This window comes from Condylura cristata, unplaced genomic scaffold, assembly GCF_000260355.1.
Source record: "Condylura cristata isolate star-nosed mole 26May11 unplaced genomic scaffold, ConCri1.0 scaffold00023, whole genome shotgun sequence".
Taxonomy (NCBI): domain Eukaryota; kingdom Metazoa; phylum Chordata; class Mammalia; order Eulipotyphla; family Talpidae; genus Condylura; species Condylura cristata.
In genome coordinates this window covers 23,690,635-23,707,569 of record NW_004567124.1, presented here as the reverse complement: position 1 = coordinate 23,707,569, position 16,935 = coordinate 23,690,635, and the positions used below count along the sequence as shown (strand labels likewise).

Below are 16,935 nucleotides of genomic sequence, written 5' to 3'. Positions count from 1 at the left end.
AAAGTTGTAGTTCCTGCACAGATTTGATAAACAGCCACAGAGCCACTGAGCACTGGGCAGTGGGAGTCGTCAAACAGATGTGCACACAGTCCTGATGGCATCTGGATCTGGAGGGGAGTGTGCAAGTGAGAAATGGTAGGGCATGTCATGGGTTTGTCCACTCATTACACCTCTGGCCCCAGTCTAACTCAGGTTCTCCTTTGATCTTTACCAAATTGTATCCTGGCTGCTTCTCACTCACCCCTTGTACCTTGCCCCAGAGCCTTTCCACTACGGTCCTTAATAGCTGGAGGCAGCACACACAGCTGAGGCCCCCATGTGGAGGAGGATGTAGAACAGGTGGCTACAAGTAGACTCAGTGAGGAGGGGCTACCTAGAATGGCAGCAGCAGGTGCAAGAAATAGGCCCACAGCAGGACACCTGAGGATAGAGCAGATGTAGGACAGCAAGGTGACTTGCCGAGGAAAGGCTTACAGAAATGTATGGGTGAGGTGAACCCATGAGATTGAATTACAAAATTTCCCCTTCCCTTTCTTCTTTACTTGAATTCTCAAAATGGCTGATTTGAAGCTATTTTGACTTGCTGTTCACTAGAACCAAGTAGAGTTTCATTATAAGAGGTTACCTGCAGGCTTGAACAGACCTCCTGAGAGCCTGTTTCACCCTTGGCTCTTAGCCTCCCTCTAAACATAATATCTCAGATGGGAATATATAAGAAGTTTCTGCAGCAGAAGCCCGTGGGAGGACAAAGGGAAGACCTACCCTATCACCTTTATTGACTCTGGCGGGTTTTCCTTCCCAGTTTCGGCCACCATTTCATTTTCAGACAGCTGTTGGCCTGTGGAGCTTTAAAGACTTGCGGGTGTACCCCTCTCACCTCATAGAAGGGAGGATTCACTATGACAATTCGGACTTTGTTGCATTGCTGTGCAAAGGGGAGGGAGATGCTGGGCCTGTAATGAACTTTGCACCTACCACCTTTGTCACAGGGATTAGGCCCAAATTCACCAGATGGAAGGCTGATGAGAAAGTAGCAGGTTTCTTCTGTCAGCCCATTGGACAGCCACTCTCCTGGGGCTGGTCACCCACTTTTAGCAGAACTGGGAAAGTACACCAAACTCCAGGAAGTGGTAAATGCAAATGTCCTGCAAAACCACTTTTCCCTCAGAGCTATCTAGCCACTGGAGCATGCTTCCCGGTTTAGAAAGCATTTGCATCATTGGCCTCCTGTGGATTAACATCCCTAATTGGTTTAGTATTAGACTTGACCCACCCTAGTCGAACAGAATTCCTACTGGGGGACAGTGTCGGTATGTAGAAGTGGAGGGCAGGAAGCTGGCTGCGAAGGTCTGGGGTGCTGAGGGTCGGATCTAGAGGGGTCCTTGCACAGAACAACAATGCACATGCCCAAAGTAAGTGTGAGCGGCAATGGTTCCTTCTTTGAAGCTTCCAGAACCAAAATATAACGAAGGTGTGGCCCGCGGTCGGTCCTTCCTCCTCCTCCCCTCTGGGCGGAAGTTGCGTAGCAGTGCCGGAAGTCGTGGTGGGGTGGGGTGGGGCCTGTGCTTCGGCGCGTTGGATCGATATGGCGACCGAAGGGGACGTGGAGCTGGAGTTGGAAACCGAGACCAGCGGTCCGGAGCGACCTCCAGAGAAGCCACGGAAGCATGACAGTGGTGCGGCGGACCTGGAGCGAGTCACCGACTATGCAGAAGAGAAAGAGATCCAGAGTTCCAATCTGGAGACGGTGAGGTTGGCGGGAGCATGTCTAGGGGGACTGAAAACAGGCAGTGAGGGGTTCTGAGGCTGTAATTGGAACCCCTCACACCAGTTGGGGTCCCGACCCAGATGGCGGGAGGCGGCTGGAGGGAAACAGCTGTCGCTGGAGCTCACCGCTTGCATAAAGGAGTTCGGTGGAGGTTGATTTTAAAGTAGATCTCAGGTGCACAAAATTGAATTAAACTTAGGCCGCGGTTCCTGGCACATTCCTCGTCATTACACGACTTTCCCGCTTTTGGCATTTTAGATTGGTAGGTGTGAGTAGCATAGCAATAACTAGGTCTGTTTTTCATATAGGCTATGTCCGTGATTGGAGATAGACGGTCCCGGGAGCAGAAAGCCAAACAAGAGCGGTAAGCCCCAGGTCTCAGCCGGCCCTACCAATCCTCTTCCTCCCCCCTTCTTTTATATAATAAAAAGTCATTTTTAAGCCTTTGTACAGTTCGATTTTATCACCAACTACTGCAGATCTTATTTTATTCCTTTGATGGTGGAGTAAAATACACCTGCCTGATGTTAGGACTCCAGAAGTAACAGAATATTAGGTGTGGGGGGAATCATTGTGTATTTTCACTTAACCATGCTTGTTAGCATCCCTTAATTTCCCAGGCACAGCTGGGAATGATTCTTCCTGGAGTTTATGATGGAAGTAGTGAATGAGGACCAATGTAAATAAAAATTTGCAGGGAGAAGGAACTGGCGAAAGTCACCATCAAGAAGGAAGATCTGGAGCTAATAGTGAGTAATAACATCTAATGTATAAGTAGAAATTACTTTGCTTAATTTGGGTTTCTTGAAGTAAGTAGAATGTTTTGGTGACACGTTACTACCAAGGAGAAAACTTAAGTAGTGGCATCCTTAATTCTTTTCCTACAGATGACAGAGATGGAGATCTCAAGAGCAGCAGCAGAACGAAGCCTGAGGGAACACATGGGCAATGTGGTAGAGGCTCTCATTGCCCTAACCAACTGATTTGTGCTGACTTACCCACTGGATTAACTTATTTCAATAAAGTTTTGTCCTTTTATTTTTGCAGTTTTATCATCTCAGATCAAGTGCACTGTGTGTATTTTGTGGGAAATTTATGTGTTGGAGTAAAATAGAATTTAAGTGAATCTCTCCCTTCCCCCTCAAACCCTTAATGAAGGGGCACAGAAAAGAGCACATCATGCAGATGCTAGTTGGGAGGCCAGGCTTATTCAGTCTAGATCTCAAAAGTATCTAAGGTACATTTGGAATCTTGGCAGTTAATATATCCCCACGGTGTGTCACCGTGATAGTTTCTGAACAGCCTAAAGGTCAGTGCCTGCCTGGGATCCACTACAGATTTAAGTCATTAAGCTCATTTGCAAGTCATTTTTGAGTTGGAATTTAAGTAATGGAGGTGAGAATATAGAACAATGGAAAATATCAAAGGTTAGGTCTTATATAGCATTAATCTATGAAAGATCTTGAATTTATGAAATATTGAATTCTGAACTCCAAGTATACCTTCTATTCCATTTCCTATCCTAGAGAAAAGACAACTGTACTTTAAAATTAAATTTAGCCACATGGTATTTGCTGAGTGCCTTTTCAGCTATAAAATGATGTTCCTGATTAAGTTGTGAGAACTGAACAACTGGGCCTCTAGTGGTACAGGGGTTAAAGCCTCAGCACTATCCAGCTGTCACTGGCCGCTCCAATGAATTTGATCCCTGGCTAGGGAGCTAACTAACCCACATGGTGCAGCAGACCTCCCCTATCTCACTCACTGCTCCCCTCTACAGTGTGTTTCAGTAGGTCTGTCTGTTTTGCTCCCCACTGTCTCTGATGAATCCCCTCCCCACACTTCTGGCCTACACCCTAGTTCTTGTATGCATAAATAAAACAAAAATCTTTAAAAAAAATTAATGAAATGATGAATATGAAACTCTGAGTGGACATTTATGGCAACTTAAGATTTTATCATTTTAGCTCTAAGATAATTCTTCGATTGTACCCCCCCTCACCCCCCCACATAGCAATGAATTATGTTCACCTTTATGTGTTTATTACCTTACAGGCCTTTTGAAATTGGTATTTCCTAGGATACCTAAGGGTTTATGAATGATTTTCTCAACGGGGCATTTCAAGGATGTGAAAAGGCAACCTTATTTTTATATAGAAATAATTTCCCTATTGGCTGTTACTCACTATAACTCCTCTGGTGCCTGGTAGTTACACAGTAAACAGCATATGGAAAACTGAATTTAAAAATAGCATGATGCTACTACACTGCAACAAGGAGAGACTATGCCTTTGATGTATGCTGAGAAGAAAGACTAGTAGGTACTTGGAGTGCCTCTTTTGTGGGTCAGTTTTTCCATATACAGCAGTTTATAGTGTAGAAACACCTAGATAGGCATTTTCTCAATAAATCTCGGTGCTACTTAGGACACAGCCTATATCTAAGTTGGTTTGATTAATTAAGTTGATCAAAGTGTGAAATAGCTGCCACCTTACAGTTACTGCTGTCTTTTTGTTAAAAGGTTGATGCTTAGCCTGCATATTTTACTTCCAGTGTCATACTAAAAAACTTTTTGCTATATTTCTTTTGCATACAAATGGGTCAAAAAGTATGTTTACTTAGAAAAATTGACTCCCACCAAAAATGTAAAACAGGTTTCAATGAGTTAGATTTCCTATAAGGTAGCGGTAATGTATTGTCCACTTATTGCCCATGTTTCTCACCCAAACTAATGGGTTGGAAAAAGAAACTTGGAACAGTCCCATATTTGGGAAGCCAGAGAAATGATGAAACCTAAGATTTCTTGAAAATAGTTTTAAGTGGGGATCCTCTATTCCTACCTGGACAGTGCTTTTCTGTGGGTTTCTCAGCATGAGTCCAAACCTCACAAAGCACACTCAAAGACTGGATACCCAGTGTCACGAGTATGGCAGTAGGTCCAAGAGGCTGGATACAAGGGCCTTGCAAATCACGGAAAAAGCAAATCAAGGATCAGATGCTGAGGCCTCCCCGTGTGTCCCACAGCTAGAAGAATTAAATAAGTTGAACTTTTAAGTAGTTTTCCGCTTCTTGGCAGATGGCCGTTCAAATACATCTCGTACTCCAGCTGCCTTCTGTTTAAAGAACTTTGTGTTCTGTGCACTCTCTTGGCCCCATGCTGAGTCAAAGGAGGTGGTATCTTGATCCACAAGGTGGGTGTATTTGGTACGACCAGAACGCCCAAAGTTCTTGACCTGAAAAAATGACAGACCGTGACTCACATCTCAGCCCTTAATACAGTTTTTTACCCCCTCCCATGTTATTAATATCCGCATACCTGCATGACTTTTGGAAGAATGGTTTTATTGAAATGATCTTCCAGGGTAGGTGCGCTGAAATCTCTCTTGTAAACTTCTTCATCCTCATCCTGTAGAAGAATCATAAATCAGTCTTGTAGCTTTATTTTCCATATATTCAAACTACAAATTAACCTTGACTACAAGGAATACAAAAAAAGAGGAAAGAAGACCTTTAAGAACTTCACCTAGTTGATATTCCTTTTTCTTTGTGTTGTGTTTCTCTTTCCTAAAGAGGTATTTTCTGAAGTTGTATTCTCTGCATGCAACCCATTCTTTCACTTACATGATTTCACTCTACATAGCTCCGTCCTGAAATTTTTATTTTTTGGTTCACATTCCCCTCTGCCCCCCATTTTCACAACTTTTCCAAATTATTCTTCCTGGTTATAATACTTGAAATCCATGCACTGTCAATTAGCTGTATCTTATACATCCTCAACTCTTGGATTCTTTCAGTTCTCCCCCTCAGTCTCATATAATGCCACTAGATTAATGTTTACAAGATAAAACTTAAAACTGCCAGTGGTTCTCTTAACTAAATACAACTTCTCTGAGTAGTAGAGCTCAACTACTGTAGACTTTTAATTTACCTGTCCTTGCAACTTCCCTTTATAGATAATATTTTCTGCCTCCACTCCTATTACTTCAACCTCAGTGTATTCTTACACTGAGTATCAGAAAGTCCTAAACATCTTAAATGTTACCTTCTTTAATGGCATTCTTTTCAATAGTCTACCAATTATATCTCCCTCTTCACATGTCCCACAGTACTATTACTCTTTGGAAGTTATGTATCTGCTTTAGTTTCATTTTTGTGTTATAAGCTTTTTGAGAGTACAGATTACAAGCCATCTAGCATTACTAAATGGTAATGTTCTTTACAGAGTAAATGCTTGAAAGGTTATTAGTAAAATAATAGAAAATGGTTTCAAAAATCTGTAATACCACAATATTATGATACATATTAGAAACATATGCCCAAGAAATTAAAACAGCACTTCTTGGTTAAGAAAAGCTTCACAGAAGTGTTGAGCTGTTTAAACACATTTTAAAAAGATATTCTTTTCCCTTCAGCTATAGAAAGCAGTTTAAAGTCAGGATAGTTAAACAGTCTTTGTAAAAACGAATTTTCTCCTTGTTCTAGCCGAAGAACCCGTCACTGATTTTGGGAAGCCATTTCTACTTCACTTTCTTTATCTATATGAGAAGACTTGATACCTGAACCAAGAGTTTCACATAAATCTTGCCTTATTTATCTTAGTCAGCAATCACTGCTCTTTTAAGAAGTCTGGTTATTATAGCTGATGAAACACTTAAGCATTCGTACTTGATGACTTTAACTTCATCGCCATTGTCTCTAATCTAGAAAATTACATAAACTGGAAAACTAAAACAAACCTTTCATGTTCATCAGATAGACTCAAACTCTTTGGAGAGGAAAAAGGAATCCTCTACTGAGGTTTTTAATTTTATCAGTCTCTGTAGTGGAATTAACAGATTGGGGACATTTAGGATTTGATAAACAGCATTTGAAAAAACTAGTTTTTGATACCAACAGGAAATAATTCATTAGCTTCTGTAAGCTCAGAATTGAACTTCTGCCACCCACATTTTGAGTACCTAGAAAGCTTGAGCTTGGTTTTCACAATCAAAATTTTTTACTTGGCTATGAATGATATTTAAGTGATTTGGGGACATAATTAGACTAATAGCTATATAGATCATTCTTAGCGTTCTTCAATTCTATTACATTTGCTCTTTCTGAGAACTGGGGCCAGAATAGAGAGCAGTTGCTGTTAGTTCTAAAGTTCCACTGTCAATGCTTTTCTTTATTGGATTTATATTCTTCAGAAAGAATAGCAAATAATAAAGTTGGAACACTGGCAAGTAAAATTAGTATCATAGGACTAGTCTATTCTTTGGTGGGAGAAAGAATTTAAACTTCTGAATTATTGCTACTACCCAAACTTTCCCATTCCAATTTTATATCTTACCATGAAGAAGGCACCACGGTGATAATATTTCTGTAAGAACTTATATTTGCCCTTAACAGCTTTGTTTGTAATGACTTTGCCATTTGCTCGAAGCTCAGCTCGCCTTTCTTCCTCAGTGAGGTTTCGCATGCGCTCAATTTCAGCTTTCTCTTTCTCAAGCCTGTCCAATGGACAATGCTATTAGTATTGTTAGCTTAAAAAAATGCACTTTTTTTACTTTTCAAGTACTGTTCCCCTTCTTTATTTCTAGTTATTGCTATTAGGAATCAAGACTGGGAGCTCAATAAATAGAAAGGTGAGGCGGTCCTTATTGTACATGCAGATAAGATACTGCATGCTTCTAAAAATGGATTCTAGTCTTTCAGAGGTTCAGACACACTACCAATGCTTGATTTTGCAACACTAAGAATTCCCTCTTTCCTAAAATATCTGAGATTTAACAACATCAGAGTAAATTAAAAACAACTGAGACTCTGCTGGTAAATTATTTAAATGCCACAATGCATGCCTTGCTATTATGCATGCCTCTTTGAAGAAATAATATGTGAGCCTCAAAGACCTTGACAACTTCCAGTTTTGTCTTCTTGGAATGCTGCTGAGACTATTATGTAAGGAGTGATTACACTTAGTGAAGCAGTGAGGCATCCTAGCCGATAGTCAGCAAAATGACCAGATATGTAAGTGAAGCCATTCTGAATAGTCTAGTCCAGTCAATTCTACTAGACGGAACTGCACAAGATAACCCAGGTAAAATCAGCAGAAGCACTTAGTGGCTCTCCAAAACGGAAATAATCAATTGTTTCATGGCACTTAATTTTGGGTTGGGTTGTTAGCCTAAGTAGATAACTGGTAACAGTAAGTAACTTTTATGTGTTTAATAGGAAACTAAAGAGAATGTTAGTTTTTCATGAAGAAACATTTTCAATGAAGTATTTTTGTTGCTATAAGCCACAACATATTCTTTATTTCCCATTATTTTAATTATGGGAAACTCATCCATTTGCAGGAACTAAAATGGAACTCACACAGAAGTATTGAGTCTCAGAGCTATTCTATTAGCGGCCCTAACCACTAGCGATCCTAACTCTAAGCCCAACCAATTACTCACGCTTCTCTATCTTCTCTGTCCCTCTTGATTCTTTTCAGCTCTCGAACCTTCCATGCCTCATACTCCTCCTCATCATTTTCATCATCAGTATTCAGTGCATCTAGTGCAGCCAGGGACCGTTTGTTTTCCTCCAGCTCTTTTTTGGTCTCTTCTTCTACAATCTGGATAAGGAGAATAATTCAACCATTGACTTCCTTATTTTTTTTTTTTTTGACTTTCTTATTTTTAATCAGACAACCCTAAGAAGGCTACTCCTTGCACTCAGTCTTCAGCCTCTCCCCAATACCTTTAGCGTATATTTGCGCCTCTCCTCAGCCATGCGTTTTGCCTCCTGTTCCAGCTCCTTCTGTTTCAGTGCTTCAGCCTCGCGTTCTTGAACTGTTACTCGGTCCTTTCTGCAGCAGTGAGATAGTGTTAACTGCCCAAGCCCTTAGAGTAGAGCTCTTCATTTCCCTAACTCAGTCTTCAAATCAGACAAAGCCAAATAATCTTTGGCTCTATATTTGCAAAGAGCCAAAAACGAGAGTCTTCTAGATCTTCAGCAAATGGAAATTCCATTTATCTTTGAAAACTGGACAGCAATGAATCTGTTGGATTGTAAATAGCTTTTCAAACTTAATTTTGTGCTTAAAATAATCTAAGACTTAGGGCAGACATGTGCTCTTTAGCTGGAAAGGGAGATGTGAAAACAAGCTCAGGCTCTGTTCACACCAGGATAGTCCTCAGAAAATATTCTGCAGAGCCAGGACACTTGTGCTACCAGGGAGGCCCTGAATACTTACTTCCTAATGAAGACCGGCTTAAGGCGAGGCTCCATCTCATCTTCACTGTCTGTGTACTCTTCATACTCAGATTCTGATTCTGACTCCTCCCCAGAATGTCCTTCATCTTCTACCTCCATGACTTCCATTTCTTCATTTTTTCTTTCCTGTGCTCGCTGACGCATCATGCCACGGCGCCGCTCTATTTCCTATCAAATTGCATATTCCAGTCAGTTAGCTAAGTTGCCTGTGCTCCAAGATGGACTTTTATTGCCCCTTGCTCGAGCTCAACAAACTCTGATATGAGGAAAAACAATTCAGCACCGTTCTACTTTCAACTCTATCCCCCCCAAACAGGGAACATTTGGATCAGAGTTCTGCCAAAAGCAACCATCTTCTGCCTTTGAGGCCTCAACAAAGGAGGACAGGCCTCAACTCTTTCTTATGGCCAGAAAGAGCTTCCCATTCTCCTATATTATACCTCATCATCAATTTCTTCCTCTTCCTCTTCACTACTGTCTTCTCGTTCCATGCGCCAAGCATCTCCTTCTACTTCTGAATCACTTTCTCCTACCACTTCAGGCTCCACTATTTTCCGATGTCGAGCCAATCTGCAAAAGAGTATCTCTAAGTGTTAACAACCAAGGTCACAAAATTGAAGGTGGATCAATCACATTTCCTTTGTGATAGAGCACCCTAACATTGTGTTTGCTTTTATTACATACTGAAGTCGTGAGATAGGGAAACTGAAGTGCAGATTAAAAGAAACTTAAAGAGTATCATTGCAAGTTGAAACTAAAACATACAACGTATGCTGAGGCATCATGGGTCTATACAACAAACTCAAGTTGCACTGTTATATATTTTTTAAGCTCAGGGTAGTTTACAGTTGCAATACTGCATCACACTGTTTTCTTGAAATAATATGTCTTTGTGAAACAGTTTTTGGTGGCTGTGATGAAAAGCATATACTGCATGAAAGTCAATACAGAAATAGAAATGAGAGTTACAGTGCCAATCAGATTCCAAGGTTTGGAAAGCTGTCAGTGTCCAAGAGGCACACAAATCCAGCTAGTATGTAACTTCTGTTAGATAATAAAAAAAATTTTCCTTTATGGCTAAGTTGTTAGGACATAAATGCTTTTAGAATTATTTAGACCTAACTACTTAACAAAATAAACAGAATTGTTTGGGCCACGGAGTTCTGTGAAAAAATTTCTGAGACAGGGCCCTCCTTGGCACAGCATTCAGAAGCTAGCCACTGCTGCCTCAGCATGAATTCTAACTGGCCAGGGGAATGACCCAAATGGCTCAGCACCCCTCTCCTGTCTCACCCACTGCTCCCCTCAGCAGTGTACTTTGTCGATCTGCCTGTTCTGCTCCCCACTCTGTCTCTGGTGAATGTTCTCACAGCCCCACGCACTGCACCTCTGGCCTGTACCCCAGTCCTGTATGCATAAATTAATAATTCTTTTAAAAAAAAATAAAGAAAAATTTCTGAGAATATGAACTGTGCAAGTTTGGTACCTCTGGTTTACTCTGTAATGTAATACCTCAACACAACACACACAACAAATCTCTCATTGGTAGATTCCAATTTACATGAGACTATTTAAGAGGCCTTTTTCCTACTACATTAGTGTTGTCCTCCTCATTAGGCTTTAGAAATCCTGACTAGATGAAATCAGCTCTTCAAATTTTATAAAATATATTTGTGCTAAAAAGATTCCCCTAAATAAGTAAACCAAAAATCTGTGTTTGGTATTCCTCCAATTAATTAATTAGGCCTATGGGCCATATGTAACTGCTGTTTACTGGCTGCCACTTACTGGTTGTGCAGTTTTGTTTTTTTTTTAATTTAAAAATTATTTTTAAAAGGGTTGTATTTTTTTATTCATGTATACAAAAACTGGGGTATAGGCCAACAGTGCGGGGGGTGAGAGGACTCACCAGAGACATAGTGGGGAGCAGAACTGGCAGATGCACTGAAATACAGTGCTGAGGGGAACAGTGGATGGGCCAAAAGAGGCCAGCTGTACCGTGTGGGTTACCTCCCTAGAGGGAGCTAAAACCTGTGCTGCAGTGGCTGCAGATAGCTTCATAGTGCCTTAACCCCTTGTACCACCAGGGAGGGCCCCTGTTTGTGCAATTGTGGTTGTAACATTTTCCTAATCCTTTTGTGCCTCAGTTTCTTCATCTATAAAAGAAGACAGTAGTGTCTACCTCATAAGGTTATTGTGTGGATTACAAGAATTAGTAAAATGTGGAATCATGACAGCCACCGAGTAATGACTGTTTAAAAAATTACAGTCACAGTACAACCACTATGGAAAACTATTTGGAGGTTCCTCAAACTGCTAAACATGGAGCTTCCCTACGACCCAGCAATCCCACTCCTAGGTATCTACCCAAAAGACATAAAAAGACTGATTGAAAAAGATACCTGCACCCCCATGTTTATTGCTGATTTATTTACAATTGGAAAAACATGGAAGCAGCTCAAATGCCCAAAAGTAGATGACTGGATTAAAAAGATGTGGTACATATATACAATGGAATATTACTCAGCAACCAAAAAAGAGAAACATGTCTTTTGCAGCAACTTGGATGGAGCTGGTAAAGATCATGCTTAGTGAGATAAGCCAGAAAGAGAAAGAAAAATACCGGATGGTTTCACTCATAGCAGGAGTATAATGGACCAGGCGAGAAAATAACAAAAATAATGAACAACCATATACCAGAGACATTTTGCGGGGGTGGAGTGGGGAATGGGATCAAAAATGGGGGGGTGGGGAGGGAAGTGCACGGGATTACGGTGATGGCACATTGGTGACTTGGTGATGGGAAACCCATGGGGATTACAATTGAGATGGGGAAAAAAATGTACAAAATGATGTAAAAACTGTTATAAAATAAATAAAAAAACCTGCAAAAAATATAAATAAAAATTACAGTTGTTCATATTAATTAACATGTAGGGGTTCAGGACCAGCGTAGTCATTACCTCTCTTCCACATCTTCACTAATACGGTTCTGCAAACGCCGCAGTCGAGGGTCACTAGATGAATCCTCCTCCTGTTCCTCAGGCTCTGCTTCTTGTTCTTTGGCTTTCTTAATGAACTGAAATTCTTCATCTTCCTCATCTGAGGATTCCATTGGAGCATAGTCTGGCCTCTTTCCGGACACATAACGTTTTACCTTCACTTTCTCCATGGAAATCTCACCTGGGTAAGAAAGGTAACATTGTTTCAGTAGCATCTCTCTCCTTCAACCCTTGGTCTTTACAGGTAGAGCCAGTATTTCTGGCAAACAAGAACCCAAACAACATGAAAGTGCTATTTTGAAGAAATATGTGTACTCCATGTTTACTGCAGCACCTTTTTCAATAGCCAAGATACAGTGCCCATCAACGGATGAATGGACAAAGCTATACACACACGGATACATACCCAGACACAGAAAGGAATACTGGATCTAGAGGGTATTATGCTAAATGAAATAAGTCAGATAAGTACCATATGATTTTATTCACATGTGGAAGATAAATGAAAAAAAAAATGAACAAAACAAAAATAAACTCTTAAAAGAACAGAAAGGGGGTGGATAGATTAATATTGTTATATATAACTGATGAACATACAAAAAAAGTTGACATTGATTTAAAAATACTATCTAATATATAGCGCCCAATTGTTTCCTATGTTCTTTTTTAATTTTAAAAATCAATGACCATTACTGAACTGGAAAAACAAACAAAAGAATCCAATCAGAAGACAGCCACTAACCAGCCATCTATCAAATGATGTTTTCTTACAAAAGTCAAGTCATGGAAAAGCATTCCTGTAAATAACAACACTGAAGATGATGAGGCCTAGCTTGGGTAAGATGAAGTGGAATGACAGGGAGCAGACACAGAAAAAGTGTCTCAAAATACTCTCCATTACAAATTCATGCTATTCACCGCAACTATACCCTCAAGTGAGTATCTGAAACAGTGCCCAGAAAACCGTAATGTGACTTACATGGGAGCATAAAGTGAAGATGCTGCTCATTCTTTTAGTTCCTCTAGGTATTTCGATGGCAGCATTTATAAGATTACTACCTAACTCAATCTTATCTATTTCTACCTCCTTTTAGTTTATGTGTTACCAAAACTCTTTTACCAATACTAGCAACTCCAGTCAACAGAAAAAAATTTAAAATAAATTTTGTACAATGAGTACAACTCTGACAACCAAACTGTACAGTTCAAAGGAAAACTAGGTAATTTTGCACAGATACAAAAACAGTAATGTCAAATTCTAAGCCATCATCAGCAATAGTCTTTAGCTAAGGACAATGATGACTTTTATCTTAGAAAATCAATGGGAGAAAAAGGAAAAATTTTTATGATTAAAGTCACATGACCCTTAATACATCAAACATCGTATTTCATGACAGAAAATTATAAGTATTCTTTTGGAAAAAAAAAAAAAGAAAACCAAACCAAACCAAAATAGTGGGGGGCCTCCCTGGTGGCACCAGGAGTTAAATGTCAGCACTATGAAGCGTTCAGCAGCCACTGCAGCATAAGTTGAGTCTCCAGCCAAGGAGCTGACCCACAATGGCACAGCAGACCTCTCCAGTCTCTCCTGCTGCTCCTCTTGGCATGTATTTCAGTAGATCTGCCTGTTCTGCTCCCCACTCTAGTGAATTCTCTCATCATCCCCCTCCCTACCGCACCTCTGGCTTACACATAAATAAATTATTCTTTAAAACAAACGACAATTGCAGTACTTGAATAGAATCCTGAAAACTACATGACCAGGAAACTATGCCTGTATAGGAGAAAAACAATTGTTGACCCTCAGTAGGGAATAAACTGTGGTTTAATTATACAGTGGAATTCAGAAGTTAAAATGAGTGAATTAGATCTCTCGGCATCCAAAGTATAATTCTCAGATGTCATGATGAATTGGGGGAAAAAAGGCAAAAGAGCTTGAGAAATGGTACAGTATATTTAAAAAACAAAAACAACTGGTATTATTCAAAATTATTCCAGAAAAACTGTTTAGTCAAACTCTCCCAACAGGTACAGTGTTCCTTCTTCTATCATTGAAATCCTACCCATCCTTTACGATCAATTTAAATGCCATCTTCTTCAAACTTTCTTTGATTACCAACATCAGAAGAGATTATTCTTCTGTGTCTGTCCTCCTACAACGCTTGCTTTATATCACCTATATGATATGTATGACACCTATATGATATGTATGAAAAACCGTTCACTGCTTCAATGTGCCTCTTTTTTTAAAAAAAAGATGTACTTATGCATACAGAGCTGGGGTACAGGCCAGAGGTGCAGAGGCGGTGAGAGAATTCACCAGAGACAGAGTGGGGTGCAGAACAGCCCGGCTGACAAGTACACTGCTGAGGGGAGCAGCAGAGGGTCAAGAGAGGTCTGCTGTGCCATGTGGATCACCTCCCCGGCGGGGATCAAACTTATGATGAAGTGGCTTTAGCTTCTTAGTGCTGTGCTTTAACCAGCTGCACCACCAGAGAGGGCCCAAATGTGCCTCTTTTTGCATGTCTCACATCTATTACAACATAAGCTTCTTAGTATTAGGGGCACTGTCTTGCACATCTCTGCTTTCAATTAAATACAGTCACTGCGAAAGTTGAATGGAGTAAAAAACTTAGTAAAACATGATTCTTGCTTCAAAGAGGTTTACGAGTTTATGATCGGATAGAAAAATTACTAATGAGTTAAAAGCATAAACAGTGCTAGGGATAGCAAAAGGAACTGTATCCCACGCAACACCCGTTAGAAACATTCACTTAACATATTAGTCTGAGGAACTGATGGAGGCCAAGGGGAGAAGAGCGATTAAGAAGACGAGGGCAGATAGGCTACAGGAACAAGCTAAACATGAGATTTTCTTCCCTAGGCAACCGGATAGGAGTTTGACAGAGAAAGCCTAAGAAATAGGCGGCAGGGTCTTAAAGATCGGCTCGGTTGGGTGGTCCACCCGGGACCGGTTTGGAGTATGCCAAGGAAAGAGGTATGCCAAGGTAAGATCCAACTGGAAAACGGTTCAGCACAGTACCTTTTTCATTGCGAACTGGGACGGCCCCAGCCGTAGATTGAATGGGCGGTTGTTTCATGAGTGCGCTTGGTACCGACATTTTCACGGCTGACGAAGTGACTCCCGAACTTGACTGACTTCAAAGATGAACCCCGAAAACGTGAACAGAAGGAAACTCTCCTATACCTACGGCCACAGGATATGGGTACGCAACTGATGGAAACACCACCTACAACTGAGCTAGAGAAACCGGATATATGCAGCCAGAGGATTGTGGGATTGTGGAGGACGTCTCGGTACCTTCCGCGAGAACAGCGAGTTCATGTTACTGCGCATGCTCATGGGCGGTTCTCCAGTTCTATACCTCGCTTTCGTTGGAAAACGCCTGTGGCGGGGAATTTCCTAATTTGTGTTCTGTTAAGGCGAGGAATTAAAGGTATCCTGTTAGTTTGGCTTGAAGATTAGGGAAATAGGATAGCTAGAAATAGTAAATTGAGGAGATAGGCTATTTGTATAGAGTATTGAACGTTCAGAATTCGATGTTTATTTTTCAAAACCGATAATCATATATGGGTATTTGAAGAAACCATAGTGACACTTTACAAGTATTCTAGGAAATTTCAGCAGTTAATACATGGAAAGGAATTTATTGTCAATCAGCTAGTCAAACTAGTAACCTCATTTGTCCAATTTATCTACCTTACTTTGCAAGTGATCTCTTTACCTAGAGCAGGGATGGGATAAGACTAGAAGGATCACATATGATTCTAATGGTAGTCCAACAGCATCTTAGAGGTTTTAAAATTTCATATGTAAAAGGCAGTGCTTGTTATAGGGTATAATTGTAATTTTAATAAATGATCATGATTGTTTACACATTTTTTAATACACTCATGGATTGATATTTATGCTTTGACCACTGTGAAACAAAGACTCATTAAAAAGAATCTTTCCCTCTTTGCTTACACTGAATTTTGGCTGTTGTAGATCTTTCGTGATTTCTGTTTTGAGATCAGGGGCTGATGCTGTGGTAAAGCTGCAGGTTTCTGTAAAAAGTCCCGAAGCAGGGCCTCCCTGGTGGGCAACAGGTTAAGTCAAGCATTATCAAGCTTTTGCCAGCCACTGCAACATAAATTCCATCCCTGGCCAGGGGTCTAGCCCACATGGAGCAGCAGACTTCTCCCATCCTCCCTGCTGCTCCCCTTAGCAGTGCATCTCAGTATGTCTGGCTCTTCAGCTCTCCATTTTGTCTCTGGTGAAACCTCACACCCTGACACTCTGGCCTACACCCCAGTTCTTGTACACATAAATATGTAAAAATAAAAAATATTTAAAAATCCTGAAGCAAGTCTCTTTTTATTACCGTCAATAAATAATGGACAAGTCAAAACAGTCATACTTAATCCCCAATTTGTTCAACATCTGAGTGAAGTCAGATGTTGTGATGTGACTGACACTCTGGCAGAGGCATCCAGGGGTAAGCAGAATTCATTACTTTTTTCATAGCTTGTTTCAGCCATCATCTTGTTCATGACATAAGAATAATGAAGGTCTTAGTTAAGAGACTATGGAAGAATTTCAGGGTATTTGGATTGTCTTTACATGAAATGGGCATCAGAAGCATATGAATAAAATCCCACTTCCAAAGTTCCTTTTTGTCTATCACTTTGTCTTGGTATTCAGATGATGTTTCCTTGTGCCAGATGATGTTTATGACATTTTCTAGTTTTTGAAGTTTTGGCTGCAAACTCTTTACCTTTGGCAGTTTGTTCAACATGTGATTCAACAATATTGTTGATATGAACACCTGGATATTGATTGAGCCTGCACTTTGTAGAAAATTTGAAATTAAATTTCACCTGCACCTGCTTAAAATCTTAATTTCTGTTTTGTGTCTTCAA

At 40.4% G+C, this 16,935-nt stretch overlaps 2 protein-coding genes across 2 annotated transcripts; one reads left to right on the top strand and one right to left on the bottom strand.

The window, feature by feature from the left end:
- The first annotated feature begins 1,558 nt into the window (after positions 1–1,558).
- On the top strand, positions 1,559–3,485 carry HYPK (huntingtin interacting protein K). Its single transcript, XM_004687855.2, has 4 exons — positions 1,559–1,747; positions 2,077–2,132; positions 2,466–2,517; positions 2,656–3,485. Exons 1-4 carry the CDS (start codon positions 1,586–1,588, stop codon positions 2,749–2,751), a joined length of 366 nt encoding a protein of 121 aa, XP_004687912.1. The 5' UTR covers positions 1,559–1,585; the 3' UTR covers positions 2,752–3,485.
- A 208-nt stretch (positions 3,486–3,693) lies between these two features.
- MFAP1 (microfibrillar-associated protein 1) lies at positions 3,694–15,314 on the bottom strand. Its single transcript, XM_004687854.2, has 9 exons — positions 15,056–15,314; positions 11,974–12,193; positions 9,451–9,580; positions 8,991–9,178; positions 8,495–8,603; positions 8,209–8,369; positions 7,101–7,260; positions 5,085–5,174; positions 3,694–5,001 (listed from the first exon to the last, which is right to left on the bottom strand). The coding sequence occupies exons 1-9, from the start codon at positions 15,132–15,134 to the stop codon at positions 4,819–4,821; spliced, it is 1,320 nt and encodes a 439-aa protein (XP_004687911.1). The 5' UTR covers positions 15,135–15,314; the 3' UTR covers positions 3,694–4,818.
- Between the last annotated feature and the right edge of the window lie 1,621 nt (positions 15,315–16,935).

Coding starts and splice junctions, on each gene's coding strand:
- MFAP1 (XM_004687854.2), bottom strand. CDS start 15,134: ATGTCGGTACCAAGCGCACTCATGAAACAACCGCCCATTCAATCTACG. Junction 8,604..8,990: donor AAGCCGGTCTTCATTAGGAA/GTAAGTATTCAG, acceptor TCACTGCTGCAG/AAAGGACCGAGTAACAGTTC. Junction 8,370..8,494: donor GGCGCAAATATACGCTAAAG/GTATTGGGGAGA, acceptor CTCCTTATCCAG/ATTGTAGAAGAAGAGACCAA.
- HYPK (XM_004687855.2), top strand. CDS start 1,586: ATGGCGACCGAAGGGGACGTGGAGCTGGAGTTGGAAACCGAGACCAGC. Junction 2,133..2,465: donor CAGAAAGCCAAACAAGAGCG/GTAAGCCCCAGG, acceptor AAAAATTTGCAG/GGAGAAGGAACTGGCGAAAG. Junction 2,518..2,655: donor AGGAAGATCTGGAGCTAATA/GTGAGTAATAAC, acceptor CTTTTCCTACAG/ATGACAGAGATGGAGATCTC.